The 23,051-nt window shown below is 42.4% G+C and overlaps 2 protein-coding genes across 3 annotated transcripts in view; one reads left to right on the forward strand and one right to left on the reverse strand.

Moving 5' to 3' along the window:
• LOC127353460 (protein NLRC5-like) overlaps positions 1-23,051 on the reverse strand; it is a 180,870-nt gene that overhangs the window by 147,577 nt on the left and 10,242 nt on the right. The window lies entirely within an intron of this gene.
• LOC127353476 (myosin heavy chain, fast skeletal muscle-like) lies at positions 9,073-22,748 on the forward strand. Its single transcript, XM_051382749.1, has 41 exons — positions 9,073-9,109; positions 9,269-9,309; positions 9,600-9,821; positions 9,896-10,039; positions 10,139-10,295; positions 10,390-10,417; positions 10,495-10,594; positions 10,688-10,780; positions 10,869-10,932; positions 11,014-11,112; positions 11,204-11,307; positions 11,431-11,569; positions 11,693-11,811; positions 12,092-12,241; positions 12,341-12,511; positions 12,602-12,902; positions 13,037-13,101; positions 13,192-13,279; positions 13,394-13,511; positions 13,595-13,718; positions 16,829-16,965; positions 17,049-17,304; positions 17,384-17,626; positions 17,708-17,884; positions 17,965-18,110; positions 18,208-18,298; positions 18,381-18,770; positions 18,878-19,004; positions 19,092-19,210; positions 19,293-19,489; positions 19,784-19,967; positions 20,072-20,237; positions 20,338-20,462; positions 20,559-20,867; positions 20,960-21,163; positions 21,270-21,395; positions 21,488-21,658; positions 21,760-21,864; positions 21,962-22,057; positions 22,358-22,489; positions 22,649-22,748. Exons 3-41 carry the CDS (start codon positions 9,615-9,617, stop codon positions 22,667-22,669), a joined length of 5,793 nt encoding a protein of 1,930 aa, XP_051238709.1. The 5' UTR covers positions 9,073-9,109; positions 9,269-9,309; positions 9,600-9,614; the 3' UTR covers positions 22,670-22,748.

The following is a 23,051-nucleotide window of genomic DNA, read 5'->3' on the forward strand; positions in this document are numbered from 1 at the left end:
AAATGCCAACCTCATGTAACCATCAGCTGTCCTCCTAACCATATTCGGCTTCTGTCCCGCATTTAACTTCTACTTTGTCAGCAACACACATTTAATACAAGGATTCCAATTCCAGTCTGTGAGTGTTGTAAAAGATCTGTAAAGCTCATGTTTGTGATGATATTATCGACTTACTTTAATCAATAGGATGTATTGGACATTAGTAGTCCAAGTATGCAGTACTGTTACACAGCATAATGTGAGAATTACAAATCTTTAATTTAATTTTACATTTTCCTGTTGAGCAAAACTCAGTTACATTAACTAAGGATATAAGTGGTAACACACATAAGTAACCCCTCACTATGAGTAGAGTCAGTCAACAGGTGGTAGAAAGGATGGAAAGAGGGCCATCACTGATTTTGACTTTGCTCTCCATATGACCTATATTGTCTGGAGACAATGAAATAAAGCCTGGAAGTTACTGACTGGATGAGGTTAAGTAGTAAAAAGTAGCAAGAACACATCAAAGAATTTTGTGTGGATTTGTGAATTTGATAGTTGCAGAAAAGTCTCTCCGGGAACCATCACCTTACCGCGATGGAGAGGTTTGGGTGCTTCTATGAACCTGAGAGATGTGTTATCGGGAACAATATGCTCCTGGTAGGGTCTCCCAAGGCAAAGTGGTCTCAGGTGAGGGGCCAGACTAAGAATGGTTCACAAACCCCATGGAAGTACATAGAAGATGAAAAGAGTCTGGAGCAGGGCCTGGAAGGGGGGCCCGAAAGTGAGCGCCTGGTTGCCGGGCTTGCCATTGAGCCCAGCCGGGCATAGCCCGAGGGAGTGACGCAGCCTTGGACTTCTGTGTTAGTCATGGATTGTCCATAACAAACACCATGTTCGTACATAGGGATGCTCATAAGTGTACGTGGTACCAGAGCACCTTAGGCCAAAGGTCTATGATCTATTCTGTGATCGTATCATCAGACCTGAGGCTGCATGTATTGGACATTCGGGTAAAGCGAGAGGCGGAGCTGTCAACTGATCACCATCTGGTGGTGAGTTGTGTTAGGTGGCGGGGGAAGCCACTGGACAGACCTGGTAAACCCAAACGTGTAGTACGGGTGCACTGGGAGCGTCGCGAGGAGGCCCCTGTCCGAGAGACCTTCAACTCCCACCTCCGGCGGAGCTTCTCCTGCATTCCTGTCGAGGCGGGATGGTTGGTGTTCAAAGCTTCTATTGCTGAAGCTGCGGCTGTGAGCTGTGGTCTTAGGGTCTTTGGTGCCTCAAGGGGCAGTAACCCTCGAACACGGTGGTGGACACCAGTGGTCAGGGAAGCCGTCCGACTGAAGAAGGAGGCCTTCCGGGATATGTTATCCCGGGGGACTCCCGAGGCAGTTGCAGGGTAAAGACTGGCCCGAAGGACTGCAGGCGCAGCTGTGAGGGAAGCAAAACAGCAGGTGTGGAAGGAGTTCGGAGAAGGACTTTCAGACGGCACCCAGGCGCTACTGGAAAACCATCAGACACCTCAGGAGGGGGAAGCGGGGAACCATTCAAGCTGTGTACAGCGGGGATGGGACACTGCTGACCTCAACTGAGGAGGTAATTGGGCGGTGGAAGGAACACTTTGGGGAACTCCTGAACCCGACTAGACCAACAAACCCACCCTCTGTGATAGAGGCAGGGCTTGAGTGTGATAGGGGATCTGCATCAATTTCCCTGCGGGAAGTCACTGAGATAGTCAAACAACTCCACAGTGGCAAAGCCCCAGGGATTGATGAGATTCGCCCAGAAATGCTGAAGGCTCTGGGTGTTAAGGGGCTGTCTTGGTTGATATGCTTTTTCAACATTGCATGGAAGTCAGGGACAGCGCCGAAGGAGTGGCGGACTGGGGTGGTGGTTCCCCTATTTAAAAAGGGGGACCAGAGGGTGTGTGCAAACTACAGAGGCATCACACTACTCAGCCTCCCTGGGAAAGTTTACTCTAAGGTGCTGGAAAGGAGGGTCTGGTTTATTGTCAAACCTCTGATTGAAGAGGAACAGTGCGGGTACCGTCCTGGTCGTGGAACAAGAGACCAACTCTTCACTCGTGCAGGTGTCCTGGAAGGGGCCTGGGTATATGCCCATCCGGTCTACATGTGCTTTGTGGATTTGGACAAGGAATACGACTGGGTTCCCCAGGATATCCTGTGGGAAGTGCTGCGGGAGTATGGGGTGAGGGGGCCACTTCTCAGGGCCATTCAATCTCTGTGTTTCCAAAGCGAGAGTTGTGTCAGGATTCTTGGTCGTAAGTCGGACTTGTTTCCAGTGGGTGTTGGCCTCAGCAGGAACGATGCCCTGAGAATCAAGAAGAAGATGGAGGGAGACCTAAATGAAATGGAGATTCAGTTGAGCCATGCCTATCAACAGGCTTCTGAGTCCCAGAAGCATCTGAGGAATGTGCAACATTTTGGCTGTTTTGTGAATATTTTGCTGATATTACTTTACCAGGATGCACAACTACACCTTTATGATGCTGTCAGAGCCCAGGATGACTTCAAGGAACAAGCTAGTATGGTAGACAGCAGGAACGGTCTCATGGTGGCTGAAATTGAGGAACTTAAGAGCTGCTCTGGAACAGACAGAGAGAAGCTGCAAAATCACTGAGCAGGACCTGGTGGACGCCAGTGAGTGTGTTGGACTGCTGCACTCTCAGGTAAACAAGAACTGTAATTTCTTCAGTCATTCAAAAATCTTTTCATGAGTTAACCTGGGAAATGAAGCATGCTAGCTCCAGAAACTTGAGTCTAGGGTAAGACAATTCTGTTAAGAGCTGCACGGTAGAGCAATGTAAGAAAACATGCAAAACAAATATTATCTAAATATTATCTTCACTTTCTGGTTTTCTAAAGGTGCGTGAGCTGGAGGCAGAGGTTGAGGCTGAGCAGAGACGTGGAGCAGATGTTATTAAGGGTGTCCGCAAATATGAGAGGAGGGTGAAGGTGCTCACCTATCAGGTACAACTAAATTAAGGTTTTACATGTACTGTACAGATCAATCTGGCTTACTTTCCATGAAATATATTTAAACACAAATCTATATTTTCTTTTACAGACTGAGGAGGACAAGAAACATTTTACCAGGCTGCAGGATGTGGTTAACAAACTGCAGCTCAAAGTGAAGGCCTACAAGAGGCAGGCTGAGGAAGGGGTAAGGACTCACATTTAATTTTAAACAATGGGCTACTTGATACACTGTCATATTTATTTTAAGTACAGTACACCTAGAAGACTATTTTCAACATTTCAACATTTTTCTGTATTTCAGGAGGAGCAAGCCAACATTCACCTTTCCAAGTGCAGAAAGGTCCAGCATGAACTGGAGGAGGCTGAGGAGCATGCTGACATTGCAGATTCCCAGGTCAATAAACTGAGAGCAAAGAGTCGTTACTCTGGCAAGGTAAATATATATTCATTTTGTGATCAATAACTAAAACAGCATCATCATTCTTTGATTTATGTCTGTTTGTTGGAACAGATTCTTAACTGTATAATATTCATACCATTACACAGTATTAGGTTTAATTGCTATAAAATTAATTGATTAAAATCAGTCACCTAAAGCTAATTAAAATCAAATTTACACAAACAATTCATCTGTTTTTTACAGGGAAAAGGAGCTGCTGAGTAAAGCATGCTTAGTGTTTCACTGTGTTGAATCATATAATATGATATAATTCATGCTGAAAAAATAAAGATTAAATGGTTTCTCTTAAATTGCTGTCTGTTATACTTTCATGTCTTTGCTTCCCATGAAAGTTAGCTAATGTGAGGTTTGAGAGACACTAACCAAATAGTTTTTACAATCATTCATTAATGCAGAATGCATAACTGTTCACTGTGTCACTCAAAATATTATCAAATGATATAAATCAAAAATGAGAAAAGATCATATACTGTACAATAACAACATAATTTATATAACTCGGTCAAACTACAGTGCCAAGCATGTGGATGAACCTGACTTGATATTTTAGTATGACATGGTAAAGTAGAAATCAGTCAGCTGTTCTGTAACAGGCTACAGATGTGTGGTGTGGGTCATTATTGGGTGCACTTTAATTTCAAAAAACTAAATTAACATTTCTGACTGTAAATCATTCTTTATCACAGAGATTTTTCAGATTGTAACATCATGTCAATATGTTGGATGACAAGTGAATGTAGAATTTTTATTTTGTCACTGCAAGTTCAACGCTATTGCCTGTGACATTTAAAAATGCTATTGCTCAACAACCGGAATGGTTGACATTCAAAGTGCAGTGATGTGCATGAAGCCAAAAATGGACTTGAAACTGCAGAGTTAGTTAAAGTGTAAATAGATTGACCTATGAGTGTGAATACCACAGACATATCCCTTACACCTTATCATAAGTAGTGGTTGTATATTTTTTTATTATATTATTTATTTATTGTGAAACTATTTAAATATTAATTGTTGATCTATTTAGTATTTTAAAGATTTATTTTTTAAGCAAATAAATTAAATAATCTGTGAGAAGCATTAGAATACATGTGTATTTTTACTGTAAATGTATTCACCAATATCAATGAATAAACAGTTTGTCAAAAGACCTAAAATTAAGGTTTCCTTTTTAGGTAGGAATTAACACAAATTCAAGATGTGCCTTTGCTGATGGAAAACTGAAACATAAGATGTATTAACAGCAAATGCCAACCTCATGTAACCATCAGCTGTCCTCCTAACCATATTCGGCCTGTGTCCCGCATTTAACTTCTACTTTGTCAGCAACACACATTTAATACAAGGATTCCAATTCCAGTCTGTGAGTGTTGTACAAGATCTATAAAGCTCATGTTTGTGATGATATTATCGACTTACTTTAATTAATAGGATGTATTGGACAACAGTAGTCCAAGTATGCAGTACTGTTACAGAGCATAATGTGAGAATTACAAATCTTTCATTTAATTTTACATTTTCCTGTTGAGAAGAACTCAGTTACATTAACTAAGGATATAAGTGGTAACACACATAAGTAACCCCTCACTATGAGTAGAGTCAGTCAACAGGTGGTAGAACGGATCTAAGGGATGCTCTGAAATAGACAGAAAGGGGGCAAGAGGGCCATTACTGATTTTGACTTTGTTCTCCATATGACCTATATTGTCTGGGGACAATGAACTAAAGCCTGGAAGTTACTGACTGGATGAGGTTAGGTAGTAAAAAGTAGCAAGAACACATCAAAGAATTTTGTTTGGATTTGTGAATTTGATAGTTGCAGAAAAGTTTCTCCGGGAACCATCACCTTACCGGGATGGAGAGGTTTGGGTGCCTCTATGAACCTGAGAGCTTTGTTGTTGGGAGCAATATGCTCCTGGTAGGGTCTCCCAAGGCAAAGTGGTCTCAGGTGAGGGGCCAGACTAAGAATGGTTCACAGACCGCATGGAAGTACATACAAGATGTAAAGAGACCTGTCCCGGAGGAAGCCCGGGGCCCCCGTCTGGAGCCAGGCCTGGAGGGGGGGCCCGAAAGAGAGCACCTGGTGGCCGGGCTTGCCACGGAGCCCGGCCGGGCATAGCCCGAAGGAGTGACGTGGCCTCATCTTCATCCCGCGGGCCCACCACTCATGGGAGAAACCATTGGGGTCGGATGCAATGCCAAATGGGTGGCAGTAAAGGCAGGGGGCCTAGACAGACCAGACCGGGGCAGCAAAAGCTGGTTTTGGGGACGTGGAATGTCACTTCACTTGGGGGGAAGGAGCCGGAACTGGTGCGGGAGGTGGAGCACTATCGATTAGATCTGGTGGGGCTTACTTCTACGCACAGTCGAGACTCTGGATCCTTACTCCTGGAGAGGGGTTGGACTTTATTCTTCTCTGGAGTTGCCCAAGGTGTGAGGCGCAGGGCTCGTGTGGGGATACTAACTAGTCCCCGGCTGAGCGCCGCTACGTTGGAGTTCACCCCGGTGGACGAGAGGGTGGCCTCCCTATGCCTACAATCTGTGGGGGGGGGACTAAGAGTGTTGTTTGTGCTTATGCACCAAACAGCAATGCAGAATATTCGGCCTTCTTGGAGACCCTGAATGAAGTACTGTATAGGGCTTCAGTAGGGGACTCCATCATTCTCCTTGGAGACTTCAACGCACATGTGGGCAATTATGGAGATACTTGGAGGGGCATGATTGGGAGGAATGGCCTCCCCGACTTGAACCAGAGCGGTGTTTTCTTACTGGACTTCTGTGCTAGTCATGGATTGTCTATAACGAACACCATGTTCGTACATAGGGATGCTCATAAGTGTACGTGGTACCAGAGCAACTTAGGCCAAAGGTCTATGATCTATTTTGTGATTGTATCATCAGACCCGAGGCTGCATGTATTGGACACTCAGTAAAGAGAGGGGTGGAGCTGTCAACTGATCACCATCTGGTGGTGAGTTGGGTTAGGTGGCGGGGGACAGACCTGGTAAACCCAAAGGTTTAGTACGGGTTAACTGGGAACGTCTGGAGGAGGCCCCTGTTCAAGAGACCATCAACTCCCACCTCCGGTAGAGCTTCTCCTGCATTCCTTTAGAGGTGGGGGACATCGAACCGGAGTGGTTGGTGTTTAAAGCTTCTATTGCTGAAGCTGCGGCTGTGAGCTGTGGTCTTAAGGTCTTGGGTGCCTCAAGGGGCGGTAACCCTCGAACACGGTGCTGGACACCGGTGGTCAGGGAAGCCGTCCGACTGAAGAAGGAGGCCTTCTGGGGGACTCCCGAGGCAGCTGCAGGGTACCGACAGGCCCAAAGGACTGCAGCTGCAGCTGTGAGGGAAGCAAAACAGCGGGTGTGGGAGGAGTTCGGAGAGGGGGAAGCGGGGAACCATTCAAGCTGTGTACAGCGGGGATGGGACACTGCTGACCTCAACTGAGGAGGTAATTGGGCGGTGGAACGAGCACTGGGGGACTCCGGAACCCGACTAGATCAACAAACCCACCCTCTGTGATAGAGGCAGGGCTTGAGTGTGAGAGGGATCTGCATCAATTTCCCTGCGGGAAGTCACTGAGGTAGTCAAACAACTCCACAGTGGCAAAGCCCCGGGGATTGATGAGATTCGCCCAGAAATGCTCAAGGCTCTGGGTGTTGAGTGTTGTCTTGGTTGATACGCCTTTTCAACATTGCGTGGAAGTCAGGGACAGCGCCAAAGGAGTGGCAGACTGGGGTGGTGGTTCCCCTATTTAAAAAGGGGGACCAGAGGGTGTGTGCAAACTACAGAGGCATCACACTACTCAGCCTCCCTGGGAAAGTTTACTCTAAGGTGCTGGAAAGGAGGGTCTGGTTGATTGAAAGAAAGAAACCAACTCTTCACTCTTGCAGGTGTTCTAGAAGGGGCCTGCGATATGCCCATCCGGTCTACATGTGCTCTTGGAGATTTGGAGAAGGCATATGACCGGGTTCCCCAGGATATCCTGTGGGTGATTGGGCCACTTCTCATGGCCATCCAATCCCTGTATTTCCAAAGCGAGAGTTGTGTCCAGAATCATTTCCAGTGGGTGTTGGTTTCCGCCAGGGCTGCGCAATCCCTTTATCAGTTGTCCCAAAAAGAGAGTTGAGCTGAAAGGCGAAGTTCTAGATCTACAGTCAATCTTTGTTCCTATCCTCATCTATGGTCATGAGAGATGGGTCCTGACTGAAAGAACGAGATCGCGGTTACAAGCAGCTGAAATGGGTTTCCTCAGAAGGGTGGCCGGCGTCTCCCTTAGGGATAGGGTGAGAAGCTCGGACATCCGCGAGGGACTCGGAGTTGAGCCGCTTCTCCTTTGCATCGAAAGGAGCCAGCTTAGATGGTTCGGGCATCTGGTGAGGATGCCTCCAGGGCGCCTCCCGAGGGAGGTGTTTCTGGCACGTCCAGCTGAGATTATTATTATTTCTACTGTAACTGTTCTCTGGATAGACCACTCACATTTTTTGCGAGACTTGCAGCTACCGTAGGTTCTCCTACACGCTTGGAAGGGGAGGGTGAGGCAAGCAGTATTCAGTTGGTTGCAGTGTGCAACTTCACTGTTAGATGCCACTGAATCCTACACAATGGACCTTTTACTTTATACCACAAATTGAAGGAGAACATAACCAGGCTGCAGGATCTGACATCATACTGCTTTTGTAAAGTATATTAGCTCCAAGCAAGTAGCAAAGTGAAAAGTATTACTTAAACAGTTTAACAGTTTTAACAATAATCAGCAAAATCCTGATCTAACACAACTACCATTTAAAGTACTGGTGCTGAGGGAAACTAATGAGCATGCTCCCAATATTGGACCAGTTTGGGATTTCCTGGCATCACAGCCTAGCCTGACTGGACCTGCCTCATTAGCTTAGGACAATAACAGCTGTAGTCAAATTGGTTTCATGGCAGCTGCAATGGATTTCAATGGCGACCCTGAGTCACAAAAAAAGCATGTCAAAACGGTCATAGAATGTTCTGAAAGTCTCAGACCATTCTTTCAGCATATTCAACTGCTACATGTGTGGAACTATTTGGCAGCTGGTTAGCTCATCCTTATTAAAAACAACAAAAATTATTTCAATGGAGTTTTTAAATTAAAAAATGAATGTTTTGCCCAAGTTTGTACATACTATAATAGTTGCAATCCACTTTAGGTTTCCTTCATTCTGGTTGAAAGGGTGACACATGGTCTTCATCATTATAATGAAGTAGGTTTGATATCCTAGATTCAATACAATTCATGCTGTTCTCTTTTGTGAGCATATATACCCAACTGATAATTTTGGCAGATGGGACAGCAGTGGCATTACCCTAGAGCTTCCAAACTGCTCTGGAAAACAATGTTGCCAAATGATCTGCTCAAGTCATGTAATAAAAGACTAGTTTTAAAAACGTAAAAATCTTTCCTCAAAAATTGGGAACTGGCCTTACAGACTGAAATCCAAAACACAAGAGGTATATTTATAGTATATTCATGTACTAGCAACACCTGTTTCAATGGAAGTCTGCTTTGGCTGTTATTCACACCATATGTGAATGTGTCCCACATTTAACTTTTACTACGTAAGCAAGCCAGATTCAATAAAAGGAGTCCAAGAGGACAGAGCAGTGTGTGGTAGGAGACCCTAGAAGACCCCAGCTTGTGGTAAGTTTCAATTCTATCTGTTTTGGAGAATTTAAATGAATTAATTATTTGAGAAATTAGTTTGTATTGTATTGTATTGTATTGTATTGTATTTTTGGAAGAAGTCTTTGATTGCAAACCTTCACCAGTAAGTGAAAATATGTGTCATGTATTCAACAGGATTGCAGAATATAACACACTTTTGACAGAGAAAGGGTCAGGTATGAACATCTTTCAACTATCTTTGGGTATCATGTGAAAATTGTTATATTCACCTGCATATGCTGTTCATTCAGTTTTGTCATGACTCTGTTAATGTTATCAATATACACAGAATTATATTTTGATTGAGCTAAAGTGAAGGCACTACAGAGCATAGACAGATATTTAATAAAGATATGTTCATGATTTAGTTCTGCTTTTCTGCTATTCTGGGTTTTTAAGTCACAGGGCTTTAAGACAGGTTTTAAAAAGATGAATAAGATTGCTCTTATTTGTAATTACCTCATAGAAATAAATTGCCGCAATGAGTACAGACGCAGAGATGGCCGCTTATGGCAAAGCTGCCATTTACCTCCGTAAGCCAGAGAGGGAGAGAATTGAGGCTCAAAGCAAACCCTTTGATGCCAAGGCTGCCTGCTACGTGGCCGATGTCAAGGAGCTGTACTTGAAGGGTGTGATCGTCAAGAAAGATGGTGGCAAAGTCACTGTCAAAGTCCTGGACACGGAGGAGGTTAGTATCACTAAATCAAAGTAAACTGGGATTCAATATGATCAGCCCCCAATGTAACAAATGTATTGTTCCAGGAGAGGACAGTTAAAGAAGATGACGTCAGTCCAATGAACCCTCCGAAGTATGACAAGATTGAGGACATGGCCATGATGACCCATCTCAATGAAGCCTCTGTGTTGTATAACCTCAAAGAGCGTTATGCAGCATGGATGATCTACGTAAGAAAAGCTGCCTAATAAGAAAAGAGAAATATACCTATATACAGCGAAACTAGCTATACTTAGAGTTAACTGCTGGGTTTCTATGATCACTTTCAGACCTACTCTGGGCTGTTCTGTGCCACGGTGAACCCCTATAAGTGGCTCCCAGTGTACGATCAGGAAGTTGTAAATGCTTATAGAGGCAAGAAGCGTATGGAGGCTCCACCCCACATCTTCTCTGTCTCTGACAACGCTTTTCAGTTCATGCTTACTGGTAAGTTGTTACCATAACAATGTTGAATTAATCAGTATATGAGGTTTCTGCCGAGTAAAAATATTGTTATTCTTTTTTTTCCCCAATTGAACAGATAGGGAGAACCAGTCTGTCTTGATCACGTAAGTTTCACATTTGTTGACTTTGCTGAACATAATCTAATATGATAAAATTCTTACAAGTCTGTGTCTATACCTAGTGGAGAATCTGGTGCTGGAAAGACTGTGAACACCAAGCGTGTCATCCAGTATTTCGCAACAATCTCAGTTGGTGGAGACAAGAAAAGGGACACATCAAAGGTTTGTTACTGTATGATGATTACAATTCAGTGTTCTTTAAGTATGGAATACATACATTCATTTTCTGACATCAATTTTAAACCTGGATTATAGGGGTCACTGGAGGATCAGATTATTGCAGCCAATCCTCTGTTGGAGGCCTATGGTAACGCCAAAACTGTGAGGAATGACAACTCTTCTCGTTTTGTAAGTATGGAAGGATTTCTACACATGTGAGATGTTGTTACACATTGCCGATTATGAGGGATATTCAAAATTCCGATGTTCCAAACAGGGTAAATTCATCAGAATCCATTTCGGCACAACTGGCAAACTGTCTAGTGCTGATATTGAGACATGTAAGTAACAGTTCTCATAGTACATACAAATAGTTGGAATTGAGAATTAGACAGTCACTGACTCTTTAACAACTTCTGTAGATCTGCTGGAGAAGTCTAGAGTAACATTCCAGCTTCCTGCTGAAAGAGGCTACCACATCTTCTTCCAGATGATGACCAACCACAAACCTGAGATAATTGGTAAACAGATGTATCTTTCCCATAACAATAAACTTACATTTTACATTTCTCAACCATTTGCTGAATTTGTCACTCCTTTTTTGATCTACAGAAATGTCTCTCATCACATCCAACCCCTATGACTTCCCAATGTGTAGCATGGGACAGATCGCTGTAGCCAGCATTGATGACAAACTAGAGCTGGAAGCCACTGATGTGAGTCATCTTCACTTCAAAATATTTTAATGCATTTTGTTCATTAAGTGCAATATTAAAACTACTGTTTAAATGCATTTTCCAAAGTGATTATGTTTTGTGTGGTCACTTTTTTAAAAACAGAATGCCATTGATATCCTGGGCTTCACTAATGAAGAGAAGATTAGCATCTACAAGAATACTGGTGCTGTGCTCCACCATGGTAACATGAAGTTCAAGCAGAAGCAGCGTGAGGAGCAGGCTGAGCCAGATGGCACAGAGGGTGAGTACTTAATATCAGCTCAAAGTGAATAGCTTTTGAACAGCAGCGTCTGGTCTCTATCATCTATCATGATGACATATCAGGGTCATATACTGTATGAATGAATCACTGAACTGTTTTCAGAGGCTGACAAGGTTGCTTACTTGCTGGGTCTGAACTCTGCTGAGATGCTAAAGGCTATGTGCTATCCCAGAGTGAAGGTCGGAAATGAGTATGTCACCAAGGGACAGACTGTACAGCAGGTAATTGAGATATACTAGTATCAATTTTAATCTACATGAAGTACATGTATATTTACAGTGGGAAAATGAATACAGAGGAAATTAGTCCCTCTTTGGTTTGTAATATCTGACAAAGTCTGCAAGTTTGCTTGACTTTTGATACATTCCTTGTATGTTAACAAATTACTTAAAACATATATGTCAAATTTTTTACTCTTGTTTTTTTTACCTGATTAGAAGAAATTCCAGCATTTTACAAAATGCCTGACTGACTTTAATGAAATCACACACATTTATTTAGGTGAAGAACTCAGTGACTGCTCTGGCCAAGTCCATCTATGAGAGGATGTTCTTGTGGATGGTCATTCGTATCAACCAGATGTTGGACACTAAACAGTCAAGGCAGCACTACATTGGTGTCCTGGATATTGCTGGATTTGAAATCTTTGATGTAAGCTTAATTTCAAACGATTCATCAGCTGATACTTTTCATGACTGAATCATTCTTATTGTCTGAAAGATATTACACTGAATATTTGTCCCCTCACAGTTCAACACCTTGGAGCAGCTGTGCATCAACTTCACCAATGAGAAACTGCAACAGTTCTTCAACCACACCATGTTTGTCCTGGAGCAAGAAGAGTACAAGAAGGAGGGTATTATCTGGGAGTTCATTGACTTTGGCATGGACTTGGCTGCCTGCATTGAGCTGATTGAAAAGGTAATCATTTCATTTTGTCCTTCTGTTTGGTGGTTCTTATTTTCACTTAATGTATGACATAATTACATACATCATTCTACTTTTTTCAAGCCCATGGGTATCTTCTCCATCCTTGAAGAGGAGTGCATGTTCCCCAAGGCCACAGACACATCCTTCAAGAACAAGCTGTATGACCAGCATCTTGGCAAAAACAAAGCATTTGAGAAGCCAAAGCCCGCTAAAGGCAAGGCTGAGGCCCACTTCTCCCTGGTGCACTATGCTGGTACCGTGGACTACAATATCGGCGGCTGGCTGGACAAGAACAAGGATCCACTGAATGACTCTGTTGTTCAGCTGTACCAGAAGTCCTCAGTGAAACTGCTGGGTGCTCTCTATCCTCCTGTTGTTGAGGGTATGACAGTAACTACAGTAAAATCAAACATATTTTTAAGATTGTAGATAATGTATAGTCCTACCTAACGCGAGAATGTGTTCATGTAAATATTGAGTCTCTGACAAAACATGTCTGCTCTAAACCATCCACAGAGGCTGGCAAGAAGGGAGGCAAGAAGAAGGGTGGTTCTATGCAGACTGTGTCTTCACAGTTTAGGGTGGGTTTAAGGTGTAAAATTTAACATAGCAAACATGGGTATAAAAACATATCTCAGTTTGTAAATTGTTTGCTATTTCTGGCTCAACAGGAGAACTTGGGAAAGCTGATGACTAACTTGAGGAGCACCCATCCTCACTTTGTGCGCTGCCTGATTCCCAACGAGTCAAAGACTCCAGGTATATAGAGACCATAATCTCAAGTGTTTGAGGGGTGGTTCTGTTTTGATTGTATGGTTTCATTAAGTTTAATATTCTATTAAAGGACGTCATTAACAAATATCTTTTTTATAGGTCTCATGGAGAACTTCCTGGTCATCCACCAGCTCAGGTGTAACGGTGTGCTGGAGGGTATCAGAATCTGCAGAAAAGGTTTCCCCAGCAGAATCCCCTATGCTGACTTCAAGCAGAGGTATCAGTGGATATTCTAATAGAACTTTGATGCAGACTTTTAAAAGAAATTGCTCACACTGACCATTAACTTTCTTATAAAAGGTACAAGGTACTGAATGCCAGTGTCATCCCTGAGGGCCAGTTCATTGATAACAAGAAGGCTTCGGAGAAGTTGCTTGGATCAATTGATGTTAATCATGACGAGTACAAATTTGGACACACCAAGGTAAGCACCTAGATCAGATTCATATACATTGGTGTAGTTACCAAGGATGGTGTTAATCATTAATTCCTGTTAATTAGATGTATTTCAAATATACACACATCAGCAATAACATAATGAGCACTGATTGGTGAATAACACTGATAACCTGGTTATCATGGCACCTGTCAATGGGTGGGATATATTAGGCAGCAAGTGAACATTTTGTCCTCAAGGTTGATGTGTTAGAAGCAGGAAAAATGGGCAGCATGAGGATTTGAGCGACTTTGATAGGGGCCAAACTATGATGGCTAGATGACTAGTGTTGTTTTTGGCGGCCTGTTTTAATTTGAGTTTTAGTCTAGTTTTTGTGTCAAACTGTCATTTTAGTTTTAGTCATGTTTATACTCTTTTTAGTCTAGTCAAGTTTCAGTCGACTAAAAGTCTGAGCATGTTAGTCTTATTTTAGTCAGAATTATCCATTTTTATTTTCGTCTAGTTTTAGTCGACGAAAACCGATGACATTTTAGTCTAGTTCTAGTCAATGAAAATTGTATTTAAGTCTCTTTTTAATAATGCAATTCTATTTAACCCAGTTAATATAGTACAAGTACCTAGTATAGTATAGACAAAACCAAAATTTTCTTTAAGTCACCCAAGTCAAACAAGGTTATCTTATTATTATATTATTGTTACATTGTTACCTCCTGCAGACCGGGAACACCCCGGTCTGCAGTGGTCAGTACCTATCAAAGTGGTCCAAGAAAGAAAAAGCAGTGAAGGGTCATGGGCAGAGGCGGACTGGGACAATAATTCAGGCCAGGAATTTGATACCATCCCAGGCCACTACTACCCGATTAACGCAAAACACCAGGAGTGAGAGTGTAAAATAATAAAGCAAAGGCTCCACATGCGCCGCCACACAGTTTCTTTCCCCTACAAAATAAATGTTTCTGTTGTGCTGCAATAACCTGTACTCAAATCACATAAACTGAAATTATGTTCACCTGCATTATGCATAAATATTTTTAATTTACTACTACACTTTTAATGTGCATGCTGCACATTTAACAGTGAAGTAGTAGATTAAATAAAATAGGTTACCCAATCATCCACCTAAACTTGAGACCAATCCTATTTTTAATGTAACAGGTACCAGACTAGTTATAAATTTGACCACTGTGTCAACCATAGTATCATACCAAGTGAGAGGTACACAGATGGCGCACTGCAGATGTGTAGGTTTATGCTCTGTAACATTAAACAAGGAAACTTCAAACACACAGTCAGGGACCGAGCTGGCAGGCATGAGGAGTCAAGGGCAAATTTTCACAAAAAGTAATTTATTCACAAAAAAAATGTGAAAATAATCAATTTACAAAATATACAAAATGTTCTGGGCACATAAAAGAGGTCAACTAAACAGAACTTAACTTCAACAATATGAAACCGACCTAACTAAACTGAGGCACCGGGGAAACACAGGGGGAATAGACTAAAACATAACATTTAAACAAACCATAATAACCTCAAATAATATCCAGATAATGCAGCCAAATATTAACTAAGGAAAATACTGAAATACTAAACATCAAAAAGCATAATATTCAGAAATAACTAAACTCAAACAAGGAGAAATCACTGCCTCTCCCCATGATTCCGGCCAACATGCTGTAGCCCTATCGGTCCGACCCCTTTTAAGCGTCTCTGATTCAGTTGGCACTTCCTTTGTCAGCCATGAGACATTTCCAGCAGCAGCACCCAGGAACCGGTAACTCAATCAAAACTGAATTAATCCAATGAAAAAGAACCTAAATGAATTAACCTAATAATACTACCTAAAATTGACAAAGAAGGTTAACTAATTGGGTGCACCCAAAAAGATGACGGCTGTCAAAAATGGATAATAAAACTGTATTATGAATTAAGTTATTTATTGTGAATTGTGTCTAATGTTCTATACCTAAACCTAAAGATAGTCAGACAAAATGGAAGAGTTACCACCGTGTGCTTCTGCCTCAGTGTGTGGCTGCTAGGACGGCCATAACATAACACACAGAAAGAAATTTAAAATATGATACAATAGTCAGTGAGTAAAAAAAAGGGAAAAGGTTACAACATTCACTCACTCATGTAAAAAAAACCCTAACCCATCAGCTTCCACAAAGTGGAACTAACCTCCTCATTAAGCTAGTTGTGCTGGATAGGCTATGGTTGTGCATCTGTTGTCACCACTAGTGTTTAATGTCTTACCTGCTCCCTTACTGACAAACATGTCAGTTATTTCACAGCACTTCGCTGCATTTGTGGCCAATGCTTTTAGCTTTTTAAGCCTCTCCCTCTATGCTCCACCTTTCCTCTTGGGCTGTTGATCTCGCTCCATTTTTCAAGCATGTAGAACTACAGGTGCAGGAGGAGGCAGGGAGGAGGGGGACTGGGGCGCAACTTGGTGTGTGTGTCTGCCTGCAGTGCTGTGACAGCGCCTCAGAAAAAGAGAGGAAGGGGTGTGTTTGTGCCCAACGTTGCTGCTCAGTCTGTGTGAGCTTCAATACCCTAATGAGCCGCACGACAGATTAATTATTTTAAAATAAAGCGCAACCAGAACCGAGCCTTTGGTCTTGTCCATCGGCAATCACCAAGCGGGCCAGTTCGGCGGCCAGGCCCCCGGGAAATGTCCCAGTGCTCCCAATGTCCACTCCGCCACTGTTCATGTGCAGACAAGACTCTCACTGAGGCACGTTGGGAGCAAAGGCTGGCTCGATTCAACAGACGAGCTACTGTAGCTAAAACTGCTGAAAGAGTTATCACCACCAGGGTGCCCAGGTGGTCATAATCTTATGGCTGATTGGTGTGTATATATCTATTAATAACAAAAGCAGTATATCTGAAAAACTACTTATATAATTGGAGTGAAATTGGTGCCAAGTCAGACCATGGGAACAAGAAACAAGTAATTCATCATCAACCTAAAAGGCGAGCAGACAGTATGTCATTTTCAACAAAACAATGTTGCCCTAGGACCCTTAAACCATGTGGGTTGGACACCTTTTCTTCCGTTTGTTTCTTCCTTTGTTTTACAGGATGGAAAGGATCTGAGTTTAGCCTACATTCATTTTTACTTTTCATTTGTTTAGGTGTTCTTCAAAGCCGGTCTGCTGGGTGTCCTTGAGGAGATGAGAGATGAAAAGCTGGCAACTCTGGTTACCATGACTCAGGCTCTCTGCCGTGGTTACGTCATGAGAAAGGAGTTTGTGAAGATGATGGAGAGGAGGCATGTTGAAAATAGAACATTTTGAGAGATTGTATGAAAAATGATGAACAACATTGTCCATAACAGCAACTTCATGTCCACAGGGAAGCAATCTATACCATCCAGTACAATATCCGCTCATTCATGAATGTGAAACACTGGCCATGGATGAAGGTGTACTACAAGATCAAGCCTCTGCTGCAGAGTGCTGAAACTGAGAAGGAGCTGGCTGAGATGAAGGACAACTACGAGAAGATGAAAACAGACTTGGCTACTGCCCTGGCCAAGAAGAAGGAACTGGAGGAGAAGATGGTGTCCCTTCAGCAGGAGAAGAATGATCTGCAGCTGCAAGTAGCATCTGTAAGTACACCTCAACAATTGCTTTTTTCAAGCTTTTCAGTGTTGATGTGCTAACGTCTATTTTCATAAAACCAACTAGGAAGGAGAGAATCTGTCAGATGCAGAGGAAAGATGTGAGGGACTTATCAAGAGTAAGATTCAGCTGGAAGCCAAAGTCAAAGAGACCACTGAGAGACTGGAGGATGAAGAGGAAATCAATGCTGAGCTCACTGCCAAGAAGAGAAAGCTGGAGGATGAATGCTCTGAGCTCAAGAAGGATATTGATGACCTGGAGCTTACCTTGGCTAAAGTGGAAAAAGAGAAACATGCCACAGAGAACAAGGTTTGCAATTATTAATATTTAGCAGACCAAGTAACATTCATCGATATGCATGTAATAACAACATGTTTCTTGCAAATGTAGGTGAAGAACCTGACTGAGGAGATGGCTTCTCAGGATGAGAGCATTGCTAAGCTGACCAAGGAAAAGAAAGCCCTTCAGGAGGCTCATCAGCAGACTCTTGATGACCTGCAGGCTGAGGAAGACAAAGTCAACACTCTGACCAAGGCCAAGACCAAGCTTGAGCAGCAAGTGGATGATGTAAGTTTGCAAAGTCATTTGGATTGGCAAAGCATGATTCCTTTTGAACATGATAATTAAATACTAATTTTAATGTTCAGCTTGAGGGCTCTTTGGAACAAGAGAAAAAGCTGCGTATGGACCTGGAGAGAGCCAAGAGAAAGCTGGAGGGTGATTTGAAACTGGCCCAGGAATCCATAATGGATCTTGAGAATGACAAGCAGCAGTCTGATGAGAAAATAAAAAAGTAACATTGACTTTGAATTCGTACAACAACCATTCTCTTTAAAATTGTGGTCAGCAGCATGAACTCTTACTATTTACCCAATCTATTATTCTCACAGGAAGGACTTTGAAATCAGTCAGCTCCTCAGCAAGATTGAGGATGAGCAGTCCTTGGGTGCTCAGCTTCAGAAGAAGATCAAGGAGCTTCAGGTCACATATTGTATTATATAAAATATTACTGCACATATTTCGTATTTTGTATATTATAAAAAAACACACCTACATTCAACAGGCCCGTATTGAGGAGCTGGAGGAGGAGATTGAAGCTGAGCGTGCTGCTCGCGCCAAGGTTGAGAAGCAGAGAGCTGACCTCTCCAGGGAACTTGAGGAGATCAGTGAGAGGCTGGAAGAGGCTGGTGGAGCCACTGCCGCTCAGATTGAGATGAACAAGAAGCGTGAAGCTGAGCTCCAGAAGCTCCGTCGTGACCTCGAGGAGTCCACTCTGCAGCATGAAGCCACTGCTGCTGCTCTCCGCAAGAAGCAGGCTGACAGCGTTGCTGAGCTGGGAGAGCAGATCGACAACCTCCAGCGTGTCAAGCAGAAGCTTGAAAAGGAAAAGAGTGAATACAAGATGGAGATTGATGACCTCTCCAGCAACATGGAGGCTGTTGCTAAAGCAAAGGTACACAAAATATCAAATGCTATTTTAACATCCAAATTAATATAGTAAATAAGGGAATTCATATCATGAATAAAATCTGATCACTGATCTGTTTTTTTCCTCATTAGGGAAATCTTGAAAAGATGTGCCGTACTCTTGAGGACCAACTGAGTGAACTGAAGACCAAGAATGATGAAAATGTCCGTCAAATCAATGACACGGGTGCACAGAAAGCACGTCTCCTGACAGAAAATGGTATCTACAAGTTATCATTGAATAATCTGTTGTTTATTATTGAGAACCATGACACAAACTGAAGTATTATGGCATCTTTCACACAAGGTGAGTTCAGCCGTCAAATTGAAGAGAAAGAAGCTCTTGTCTCCCAGCTGACCAGAGGCAAACAGGCCTTCACACAGCAGACTGAGGAGCTGAAGAGACAGGTTGAAGAGGAGGTTAAGGTAAGAAAACAATGGAAAAGAAGTGAGTACTGATAAACTTTGTGTTAGACATTTTGCACATTCAATTTAATTCTTACACCAGGCCAAGAATGCTCTTGCCCATGGACTGCAATCAGCCCGCCACGACTGTGATCTGCTGAGGGAGCAGTTTGAGGAGGAGCAGGAGGCAAAGGTTGAGCTGCAGCGTGGAATGTCCAAGGCCAACAGTGAGGTGGCTCAGTGGAGAACTAAGTATGAAACTGATGCTATCCAGCGCACTGAGGAGCTTGAGGAATCCAAGTGAGTACATTTTAAACATTTACAACCCCAAAAGTGTAGCATTACAGCGTAGCTCAACTGACAAAGGTATTTCTGGTATCAATACAAACAAATTTATCCAAATATGACAGTTTGACATTTGCTTATGTTATGTTAACATTATTTGGGTCCAAACTGTTTAGATTGCAGAACTGCTTCCATATGTTCATCTAGGTTCTTAAACATATGGAATTATTTATTTTTCATACATGCAAAATTGTTTGTAAGTATTTGTAACTTAGGGTTTTCATGGACAAATCACACTTTTTCAAACAGGAAAAAGCTGGCCCAGCGCCTTCAGGAGGCTGAGGAACAGATTGAGGCAGTGAATTCCAAATGTGCTTCTCTTGAGAAAACCAAGCAGAGGCTCCAGAGTGAGGTTGAGGACCTCATGATTGATGTGGAGAGAGCCAATGGGCTGGCTGCCAACTTGGACAAAAAGCAGAGGAACTTTGACAAGGTAGCAACCTTTACTTTATGTGGCCAAGCCTTACAAACAATGAAACATGTATTTGTCTTTATATTGCTGCATAATAACTGAACAGTATTAATTGTGTAATTTAGGTTTTGGCAGAGTGGAAACAGAAGTTTGAGGAGGGTCAGGCAGAGCTTGAGGGAGCTCAGAAGGAGGCTCGTTCTCTCAGCACTGAGCTCTTCAAGATGAAGAACTCTTATGAGGAAGCTCTGGATCACCTGGAGACCATGAAGCGTGAAAACAAGAACCTCCAACGTGAGTTCTGACCACATTATTATTACTACATTAAGTAAGAATAAAGTATTTATATTTCCATTTCAAGGCATAACAATATAAAACATGCATCTCTCTGCAGAGGAGATCTCAGATCTGACTGAACAGATTGGTGAGACTGGCAAGAGCATCCATGAGCTGGAGAAGTCCAAGAAGCAGGTGGAGACAGAGAAGTCTGAGATCCAGACAGCTCTTGAAGAAGCTGAGGTACATTTATTCTGCGGTCTTCTGAAAATACACGGACAAATGTTTTATAAATGGTTAAAAGGCAGAGATGAATACTCTTTTCTTTGACATCATTAGGGAACTTTGGAACATGAAGAGTCTAAGATTCTGCGTGTCCAGCTGGAGCTCAACCAGATTAAGGGTGAAGTAGACAGGAAGCTGGCAGAGAAGGATGAAGAGATGGAGCAGATCAAGAGGAACAGCCAGAGGGTGGTTGACTCCATGCAGAGCACTCTGGATTCTGAGGTCAGGAGCAGGAACGATGCCCTGAGAATCAAGAAGAAGATGGAGGGAGACCTAAATGAGATGGAGATTCAGTTAAGCCATGCCAATCGTCAGGCTTCTGAGTCCCAGAAGCAGCTGAGGAATGTGCAAGCACAGCTGAAGGTATTGTAAGATTTATAGTTGTTTCATAGACTGGTCAGTGCACCTACATTTTGACTGTCATGTGATTATTTTGCTGATATTTTTTTCACCAGGATGCACAACTGCACCTTGATGATGCTCTCAGAGCCCAGGATGACTTCAAGGAACAAGCTGCTATGGTAGAGCGCAGGAACGGTCTCATGGTGGCTGAAATTGAGGAACTTAGAGCTGCTCTGGAACAGACAGAGAGAAGCCGCAAAACCGCCGAGCAGGAGCTGGTGGACGCCAGTGAGCGTGTTGGACTGCTGCACTCTCAGGTAAGCAAGCACTGTCATTTCTTCAGTCATTCAGAAGTCTAATGAGTTTTGCAAATAATGTGAAAATGAAGCATGTGATGACTTAAGTGATCTTTTTATCTTTTAGAACACAAGCCTTATGAACACCAAGAAGAAGCTTGAGGCTGACCTGATCCAGGTCCAGAGTGAAGTGGATGACACTGTTCAGGAAGCAAGGAATGCAGAGGAGAAGGCCAAGAAGGCCATCACTGATGTATGTTTGACTTTTTCATTTGTACTGCAAGTAAAATGTGTTTTTCTCAAAATATTTGTAATATTATATTTCTAATATGTTGTCTCTTCTAGGCTGCCATGATGGCTGAGGAGCTGAAGAAGGAGCAGGATACTAGCTCTCACCTGGAGAGGATGAAGAAGAACCTGGAGGTTACAGTTAAGGACCTGCAGCACCGCCTGGATGAGGCTGAGAACCTGGCCATGAAGGGTGGCAAGAAGCAGCTCCAGAAACTTGAGTCTAGGGTAAGACAATTCTGTTAAAATTTGCAGGTGAACAAGTGTGAGAAAACATACAAAACAAAAAATATATAAATATTATATAAATGTTCTGGTTTTTCATAAAGGTGCGTGAGCTGGAGGCAGAGGTTGAGGCTGAGCAGAGACGTGGAGCAGATGCTGTTAAGGGTGTCCGCAAATATGAGAGGAGAGTGAAGGAGCTCACCTATCAGGTACAGTCACTTTGGCATTTAACATGTAGCCTACAAATTAATCTAACACATGTATTGCTTAATACATTTAAAAATTCCAATTTACTTTATTTTCCAGACTGAAGAGGACAAGAAAAATGTTGCCAGGCTGCAGGATCTGGTTGACAAACTGCAGCTCAAAGTGAAGACCTACAAGAGGCAGGCTGAGGAAGCGGTAAGCACAACACATTCATTTTAAATACTGATAGGCAATAATATGCCAGAATCATCTTGTTCTTCACAAAACACACATCTATGATATTAGTAGTTTGGTTTTTGCACTGGTAAACTTATATTTAAATATAATTTGAAAAAATGATAATCAGCTATAAATTACAATAACTATATCATTATGAAGCAAGCAAGCCATTAAATGTTTGTGATTGACAGTTTGGTCATATTTATGTAGTACACCTTATAGTGAATAAAACCACTCTCATTGTATGTTAAAATGTCTATAACTATGTTTTTTCAGGAGGAGCAAGCCAACGTTCACCTGTCCAAGTGCAGAAAGGTCCAGAATGAACTGGAGGAGGCTGAGGAGCGTGCTGACATTGCAGAGTCCCAGGTCAACAAACTGAGAGCAAAGAGCCGTGACTCTGGCAAGGTAAATACACATCCCACTTTTATATTTGCATACATATATACATACACATACACACACAGACACACACACACACACACACACACACACAACACACACACACACACACACACACACTAACAAACACAATAGGTATGTATTGATTGTTCTATTTTTCTACAGGGAAAAGAGGTGGCTGAGTAAAGCACTCCGGCTGATGGGCTGTTTCCAATCATAAAATATGATGTGAAATATACCACAATAAAATAGTTGTTTATCTTAATTTGCTTTCTGTGTTATTTTAATCCCATTTGGATGATTTATGATGTGAAGGCATGTTACAACACCAGAACCAAATAAGGCGCCTTACTAATCCATTAATAAATGGAACTGAAGAACGCCCATGATTTGTTTCCTGGACCAGTCTCCATTAAAGTAGTAGAAGAGGCATTTGTCAGCAAGGCGGACATTTCTTTTTGCCATATGTCTGCAAACCACTGATTATCATAGAAAAAATAAAAATAACAGAAGGGGCTGCATCTGTGTATAATTTAATAGCAAATGATGATTCTAGTTGCAAATTGTA

Source organism: Dicentrarchus labrax, unplaced genomic scaffold, assembly GCF_905237075.1.
Source record: "Dicentrarchus labrax unplaced genomic scaffold, dlabrax2021, whole genome shotgun sequence".
Taxonomy (NCBI): Eukaryota; Metazoa; Chordata; class Actinopteri; family Moronidae; genus Dicentrarchus; species Dicentrarchus labrax.